This window comes from Rhagoletis zephyria, unplaced genomic scaffold (genome assembly GCF_001687245.7).
Source record: "Rhagoletis zephyria isolate East Lansing unplaced genomic scaffold, Rhagoletis_zephyria_1.1 Rzeph_scaffold_07375, whole genome shotgun sequence".
NCBI lineage: Eukaryota > Metazoa > Arthropoda > Insecta > Diptera > Tephritidae > Rhagoletis > Rhagoletis zephyria.
The window spans coordinates 14,208-23,391 of record NW_016164458.1 but is presented as its reverse complement, the minus strand read 5'-3'; the positions used below and the strand labels follow the sequence as shown (position 1 = coordinate 23,391).

At 40.4% G+C, this 9,184-nt stretch overlaps 1 protein-coding gene across 1 annotated transcript; it reads left to right on the top strand.

Annotated features, from left to right (window-relative positions):
• Positions 1-3,785: 3,785 nt before the first annotated feature.
• On the top strand, positions 3,786-6,121 carry LOC108374125 (uncharacterized). Its single transcript, XM_017630098.1, has 2 exons — positions 3,786-3,815; positions 3,893-6,121. The coding sequence occupies exons 1-2, from the start codon at positions 3,786-3,788 to the stop codon at positions 6,119-6,121; spliced, it is 2,259 nt and encodes a 752-aa protein (XP_017485587.1).
• The last annotated feature ends 3,063 nt before the right edge of the window (positions 6,122-9,184 follow it).

The following is a 9,184-nucleotide window of genomic DNA, read 5'->3' as shown; positions in this document are numbered from 1 at the left end:
AGAACACTTCTTGTCTAAAGCCGTGGACAATTTCGCGGCTAAGCTTGCACCGAAATACGGCGGACCACATCGCGTACTAAATTTTATTTCGCCTGTGATCGTCGAACTCGACAAGGTGCACAAAGGGAAAAGGAGGACAGCGCACGTGAGTGATCTCAAACCATTTTATGAGAACAACGCGAAAGGTGAAAATTCTCCCGTGGCATCGTCTGAGCCTAATTCGGCGCACAGCGGCGAATAGGTAAATTTCAGCAGAGACTGAAGTGTGTGAACTCGGCAATTGCCAGCAGGGGAGCAACTGCCATGACAGCGGAGACTCTGAAAGATTAGGAGCTAGTCGAAGAATCCTAAATCAGATGAAGAAGAATAATAATAATAAGAAGAAGAAGAATAAGAAGAAGAAGAAGAAGAAAAAGAAGAAGAAGAAAAAAAATAAAGGTTCCAAGGGAAAACAATGAAAGATGTAGATGGCACGAAACACAAAAGAAAAATTATAAAAGTAAAAAAAAACAATAATTGTCATTATAATATTAAAATTAATGATAACAACAGCAATAGTAATAATAATTATAAATATTAATAATAATTATAGTTATAAATATTAATAATTGTTTACACTTTGAGTTCCATTTCTTAACTTATGTATTGAATACGTAAAATTACAACAATGTAACCCTAATATAACTAATAACTAATGCAACCATGTACAATTACGCAAAGCGAACACACTGGCGTTGGCTGTCAACAAATTGCGTTTTTGAAGATACACACACGAAACAGTCCACGAATAAATGAAACATTTTGTACTTAAACAAAAATTACAGTGAGTGTTTTCGTTATTAAACATAAACCAAGGTATAGGTTTACGACATCGATTGCCATACTCATAAATTTGGTCCTTCGAGCCGGATAGCCGGATTGGCTTCGTTCGACAATTCAGCGTGAATTATGTGTACATCCACTAGATTTGGGCAACGCAGCATCTTCGAAGGGAGTGCAATAAATATTGTATATTGCCAATAGACAGTATCCATGTACGCGGAGCACCCACATTGGAGTGTGGAAATTTGCAGAAGGAACATCACTTGAAAACGGANATAACTAATAACTAATGCAACCATGTACAATTACGCAAAGCGAACACACTGGCGTTGGCTGTCAACAAATTGCGTTTTTGAAGATACACACACGAAACAGTCCACGAATAAATGAAACATTTTGTACTTAAACAAAAATTAGTGTGAGTGTTTTCGTTATTAAACATAAACCAAGGTATAGGTTTACGACATCGATTGCCATACTCATAAGTTTGGTCCTTCGAGCCGGATAGCCGGATTGGCTTCGTTCGACAATTCAGCGTGAATTATGTGTACATCCACTAGATTTGGGCAACGCAGCATCTTCGAAGGGAGTGCAATAAATATTGTATATTGCCAATAGACAGTATCCATGTACGCGGAGCACCCACATTGGAGTGTGGAAATTTGCAGAAGGAACATCACTTGAAAACGGAAACTTCATCACATAACCTCAACGAGCACGTGCAAATTGCAATTAACCATAGCATTGTAACTTATAGCAACAGGTACGAGCGCCATCGGTATGCACAATTATATTGATATGTATACTTAAATAAATTCATTGTAAATGGTAAATGTCTATGCTAAAGGACAGAGCTCAAACTGTTTACTAAGGTCTAAGACCACACGTATATAAGCAAATTCCATTGAATATTAAAGATTTTTCAAACTCAAGGTAGATGAACGACTTCAAATTATTCAACATATGTATAAGTGTATGTGTATACCCATGAAATTGAAAACCTAATTATTGTATGCAAATATACTAAATATATAGTTTAGGTTCTCTAAACACTTCTGTACGATTGAATTACTAAATGATATACATATATGTAAATATCCACACAAATTAATTTTAATATANGTGCAAATTGCAATTAACCATAGCATTGTAACTTATAGCAACAGGTACGAGCGCCATCGGTATGCACAATTATATTGATATGTATACTTAAATAAATTCATTGTAAATGGTAAATGTCTATGCTAAAGGACAGAGCTCAAACTGTTTACTAAGGTCTAAGACCACACGTATATAAGCAAATTCCATTGAATATTAAAGATTTTTCAAACTCAAGGTAGATGAACGACTTCAAATTATTCAACATATGTATAAGTGTATGTGTATACCCATGAAATTGAAAACCTAATTATTGTATGCAAATATACTAAATATATAGTTTAGGTTCTCTAAACACTTCTGTACGATTGAATTACTAAATGATATACATATATGTAAATATCCACACAAATTAATTTTAATATACCTAATATTTGAATTAAAACTCCTGAATTTATAAATCTCTATACACAAATAATCTTTAAATAGAAAATTGTAGTCTGTAGAAATGGAAAATCTAAAACAAAAACGTCAGGTCATAAAGGGCTCCATAACTCGTATTTACACATTCTGTCTGAACCAAAACGCATCTTTCGACGAAGTTAAGGTGCGAAGCGGTAAACTTGATGAACTATTTTCACAGTATGAAGAGATACAAAATAGCATTGATGATCTCGCCGGCCCGTCTCAGGATGAAGAAGTGTATCGAAGCGAGAAGGAAGATAAATATTTCGCAACTAAATCTATATTTGCCAATCGAGTACGAGAGGATGAAAGTAATCGTATGATGAGTGAGCATCCACAAGGTGGAGACAAGACTAGGGCCATGCAGTCACTTATGGACCACCAAACCACTAGGAGTGCGCTAATCGAGAGAATATCGAATAGCACTGGGATGAACGCAGCGTCGTCACCCTTTAATCAACCAAATGATCGTAATACACGAGACAAACACGAAATTCGTCTTCCGCATATTCAAATTCCCGAATTCGATGGGACGTATACCGAATGGATTCGTTTTCGTGACCTATTCGAAGCCATGATCCACACAAGAGCTAATTTGTCAGACGTGGAAAGGTTCGAATACCTGCAAACAAGACTCAAGGGAGACGCGTTGTCGTTGGTGAAGCATTTAAGGCCTACAAATGATCCACACAAGAGCTAATTTGTCAGACGTGGAAAGGTTCGAATACCTGCAAACAAGACTCAAGGGAGACGCGTTGTCGTTGGTGAAGCATTTAAGGCCTACAAATGATCCACACAAGAGCTAATTTGTCAGACGTGGAAAGGTTCGAATACCTGCAAACAAGACTCAAGGGAGACGCGTTGTCGTTGGTGAAGCATTTAAGGCCTACAAATGAAAACTATAAAATAGCCTGGGATTTACTCTGCAAAAAATACAATAAAAACGACAAGGTAAAAAGCGCTTATCTGGAACTATTATTCGATCAACCGGCGATGAAGTTACTGTCGGCATCTGAACTAAAAAGAGTCGTGAACACCTCAAATGAAAGAATTAATGCCTTGAAAGCGCTCGATGAGCCTGTAGAGCACTGGGATTCCGTACTATTATTTCACATAGAAAAAAGATCGATTCCGAAACACTCATCTTGTGGTACAGAGAGAAAAAATCCGATCAAGTCGCTACCTTTGCACAATTTCTAAATTTTCTAGAGGAGCGACTATTTGAGCTGGAAAGCGCCCAAAGGAAGACAGGAAATTTAGTCAAATCTGGAATCAAAGCAACTGAAGCAAAAAGCAACGCCAACAAGTGTCGAAACCAATCTAGTGCGTACACTTCGGTTATACAAACGTGTCCCGTATGCTCAAAGAATCACGCTCTATTCCACTGCAATCAGTTCAAAATGTTAGATATTGAAAGGCGAATTAAAATAGTACGTGATAACAACAGATGTTTCAACTGCCTTCAAGACAATCATCGTACAGCTCAATGCACACGCTCAAATTGTAGAATCTGCAACGAAAAACACAAATCGTTGCTCCACCGGGTAACGCGACACATCAGTACAACAAAACACTAGCGTTACTACCAACAGCAACGGTACTCATATTAGACGGCCGAAATAGTCTTCAACCATGTCGAGTACTGCTTGATTCGGGTGCACAAGTCACGCTCATTTCTGAGGCGTGCGCACAACGTCTAGAGCTTAAGCGTTCATACGATAAAACTTTAATTCATGGTGGCGGGGCAGGCACTGGAAGTTATACAAAGGGTAAGGTGTACCTACTATTGAAGGCAACGTATTATGAGAAGATGGCAACAACAGAGGCTTTATGTGTGGATCGCTTGACACAAAATCTTCCTGGCCACACAATCAACAACGAAAAACTTAATTATTTCAACAACCTGAAATTGGCTGATCCCCAATACAACTCAACGGGACGGATATACATTATCTTGGGTGCAGATATATTTAGTGAATGTTTACTACAAGACAAGATTGTACACCCAAGTGGATCTCCAAGCGCAATACAAACAATTTTCGGCTGGGTTATTGTTGGTAACGTTGCTAATCAGCGAAATCTTGAAATAGTACCAGCGCATATGACAGTCGACTTGGGTGAGCAACTGCAGCAGTTTTGGAAAGTCGAGGAATGTAACGAAACAATGAATCACCTGACACCTGAGGAAGAGCAAGCAGAAATACACTTCCAACAACACGTTCAGAGGGATTCCAGTGGACGATACATCGCCAGATTCCCATTTAAGAGTACAGTGGTTAACTTGGGGGACTCGAGGCAGGCGGCGTTAAAACGATTTCATGGTTTGGAAGCCAAATTCTATAAAAATGTGTTGCTTAAAGAAGAGTATACCGAGTTTATTCAAGAATTTTTCGAGTTGGGGCACATTGAAGTAGCAAGGAGCTGCTCATCTAGCAAGACATATTTCATGCGACACCACGCAGTGTTTAAGCCTAGCAGCACTACAACAAGGGTACGCGTAGTGTTCGATGCGTCCTGTAAAACAGACAATGGAACGTCACTCAATGAACAACTACTAGTAGGTCCTACAATACAGAGGGATCTGTTCACAATCCTAATACAATTTCGCAGGTATAAAATAGGCTTCATTGGGGACATAGAAAAGATGTATCGCCAGGTGCTCATACATCCAGATGACCGCTCGTATCAACGCATTTTATGGAGAGATGATGAAAGTAAGCAAATCCAGGAATACAATTTAAGGACAGTGACGTATGGAACAGCCTGCGCGCCTTTCCTGGCTACCAGAACACTGCGTCAAGTAGCGATTGACAATGCTGAACTGAATCCCGATGTTTCAAACGCGATCGAAACCTGTTTTTACGTAGATGATTTCATATCATGCGCAAGTAGTGTAGAAGGAGCTACAAACCTAAAAAACGACTTGTGTAAAATTCTTGACAGTGCTGGATTTCACTTGCGGAAATGGTCGTCGAATTCACCACAGTTCATTGATAGCATTCCCACACAAGACAGAGAGTCCTCTACAGAGACCGTAATCGATGATACCCAAACTGTGAAAACCTTGGGGTTGTTGTGGAATACAACCAAGGATTGTTTTAAATTTAGTGTGACGCTGGGGGCCATGCCACATGTCGTTACAAAACGTACAGGTTTGTCTGATATATGCAAAATCTTCGATTCGATCGGTTGGTTGGCACCAGTTGTCGTTAGCATGAAAATTTTTATGCAAAGGCTTGGGCTGAGAGGTGTTGACTGGGATCAACCATTGCCTGAAGATCTATTAACCCAATGGCTGGTGTTACGTGATAGTATGTGCCAGATAACCAACTTGCAGATTCCAAGATGGTTACAATTGTCAGACGACAACCACGTCGAGCTTCACGGATTCGCTGATTCATCAGAGTTGGCATATTCAGATGCAATCTATTTGTGGGTGCGACGTCCAGATGGAATAATATATACAAATCTTATTGCTGCAAAGACTAGAGTAGCCCCCGTTAAGCAGGTCACATTACCACGTTTGGAGTTGTGCGCAGCACAGCTAATGGTGAAACTGATGGTGAAGCTGCAGCATATATTCAACATTGAGAATGATAGGATGTTTGGTTGGTCGGATTCCACGGTAGTGTTGGCCTGGATTGCGGACCATCCGAGACGTTGGAAATCATTTGTCGCGAACAGAACATCATACATCATCAATATTATACCCGCTACACAATGGTTCACAGCATAATCCTGCAGATCTAGCGACGAGAGGTATGGCGCCTTCGGCTCTCATCAACAACAAGTTGTGGTGGCATGGGCCAGACATTTTGAAGGATTGTAATGAATCAACAGAAAAGCAGAACTTCGAGGCACCAAACGACGTCGACATGGAAGAGCGAAGGAATATTGTTCACATCACTACAGTTCCCGAAGCCGACTACATCGAACGATTTTCAGACTATAACCGATTGCTTAGGATCACAACTTGGATTCTGAGGTTCACAAAAGATTGCAAAAGGGCTAAGTCCGAAACGATAACCGGGCTGCTTTCAGTAACCGAGCTACAGGCAGGCCACAACGTGTTAATCAAGAATGTCCAACTGCAGTTTTTCGCGGCTGAAATTCGAGCCTTATCGGCTGAAAAACAGCTTTTAGCAAATCACAAGTTGGCATCACTTGCGCCATTTGTTGGCACGTATGGCCTATTACGAGTTGGTGGTCGAATTGACAACGCTGACATTAGTTATGAACAAAAGCACCCATTAATCTTACACAAGGACAGGCACTTAACTGAGCTCATTGTGAGGGAATATCATATACGATATTTGCACGCTGTAAGCCGTCAACTTCAATATTTATTAGGATTGAAATATTGGATACCCGGCATAACTCATCTAGTCAAACGCTGTGTATACAAATGCGTTCGGTGCATGCGATTTCGTGGCAAGCCCTTCCAACAACAAATGGGTGATCTTCCCCGCCATCGACTTGAAACTGGCTCCGCCTTTCTCAACACCGGCGTGGATTTTGCCGGCCCTATACAAGTGCGGTCATGGAAAGGTCGTGGAAGTAAGCGCTATAAATCTTGGATTGCATTATTTGTGTGTTTAGTCACAAAGGCTATTCACTTGGAATTGGTTACAGAACTTTCCACAGCGGCCTTTATTGCTTCTCTCCGAAGATTCGTGGCGAGACGGGGCAGACCATGCCATATTTATTCTGACAATGGAGCCAATTTGTTGGATGCAATCAACAGCTACGCGAACTAATTCAATTTGTGAACAGAAAGAATTGGCAGACCAAACAATCCAATGGCATTTCTCACCACCCTCTGTCCCGCATTTTGTTGGAATGTGGGAGGCCGGAGTTAAATCAACGAAGTTCCTCTTGAATCGAGTATTGGCCGCCGCCTCCGCAACGTATGAAGAAATGACCACAATATTGTGTCAAATTGAAGGTTGCTTGAACTCAAGACCAATATGTTTAAAATTCGAAGGTGATGAGGACCCATTAACCCCAGCCCATTTTCTAATTTTCCGGCCAATGTCTTCTATTCCCGATGAGCCCCATACGATAACAAGGGTAAATTATTTGAAACGTTGGCAGTATTTAGCCANTCAAGACCAATATGTTTAAAATTCGAAGGTGATGAGGACCCATTAACCCCAGCCCATTTTCTAATTTTCCGGCCAATGTCTTCTATTCCCGATGAGCCCCATACGATAACAAGGGTAAATTATTTGAAACGTTGGCAGTATTTAGCCAGTAGAGTATGCGCGCCATATCGATATGCGCATCAGGCTATACGACCCGATGGCATCAGAAGAGCCACATCCACCGCCGCAACAGCTGTGCCTTAGTGACCGCCCGATCGAGGCGTGTACGTTGGCGAGCGGTGGACAAAGGGATTTCGTGGAGGAGGCGTCGGCGGAAGCGGATTTCAGTGTGGCAGCAGATGCCGACTTAATGGCAGAAATAGAGCGTTGGCTAGAAGAGGCTGAGCCGAGTGTGCCATCGGAGTGGCAGGTCCAGCCGGACGTAGGTGTGTTGCCGGAAGAGTTGGTGGCGGAAATTGAGTCGCACGTAAACCATCAGCAACAGAAGCGGCAGTCATTCAGACGCATCGTAAACGGCCAGGCGTACAGAGTACGAATTACCAAGACTGGCAAGGTGACCGTAGGTCTTGCTGCCGGGAGTAAGGAGGGAGTGTGAGGACCCCGGATCCTGTGGCCCTGGGCCCCACAACAACTATTTTATATACATATATAATTTGAATTAAAAGATATGTACCATTGAATTGTATATTTGAAATTGTAAAAAACGCTTCGGATATATGTATGTACGTATACTTATTGAATTGCATCTATTTGAATTATACTAGTACATGTGTATGTATACACTAACATATTTTGAATTATTAGTTTGTATGTACAATACCTACATAACATGTATAAAGCACAAACAATTGTAATGAGGATAACTGTCTGCGGATGGACAAAAATGGTATAAAAGGAGCAGTGCTAACAAGCATTGTTCATTAGCTAGGCATACGTGGCAATGTGGGTCACACGGGTAGTGGAAGAGCGATCAACCTCCGAGACTATTGTTGTATATTCGAAGTGGGCTTTAACCACTGAGACTGGTGCTAGCTGTAGGGTTTACACCTACTCTAGTTCTATACTTTAGAGAGTAGGTATAGCGAGAGTATAGCGAATAAAGAGGCTGTAAACTAGAAGCGAGTGTGTTCTAATTTCTTGAGGAGATAGGGTGTTTACTCCTTACAGGACCCTGGACAACCGAGAGCTACGCCCAGCACTCAGGAAAGTCCGTTACAATATATTACTCTTTTATAAAACTAGTAGCCTTATTAACGAAATGGATCTACATATCTGAATTCTTTTTGATTGTCATGGTATTGAATACCACTTCATATTTTTATGAAAATGTAAATAATACTGATATAAAATGACTAAAAAAAAAGTATTTGTAATATATGTAAATAAAAACCTATGAATTTCTTTAATTATGTTTTGTTTTATTGAGGATTAAATAGTTTGAAGGAAGTCATTGAATATTTCATTTCGTATTCTTAAACCATCCTCAGAGTCAGTTATATTTCTCGCAGATTGGACAGATTCTATATTAAAGGTCTCATTCTCAGTAGTCAGGGAAGATGGATCGAAATCATCTGCAAGAATGCAAATGTTGGCGCAATATAAATGCTGCAAATACGGTTTTAATACAGTTTTCAATTTTCAATTCCAAATCCCTATTAAATATGTGCCTCCATCTATTTTTCAAAATTCCAAAA

Bases quoted from the DNA above. Each gene is read 5' to 3' on its own strand.
- LOC108374125 (XM_017630098.1), top strand. From the start codon at position 3,786: ATGTTAGATATTGAAAGGCGAATTAAAATA. The intron at 3,816-3,892 runs GTACGTGATAAC...CTCAAATTGTAG, and splicing joins TTGAAAGGCGAATTAAAATA to AATCTGCAACGAAAAACACA.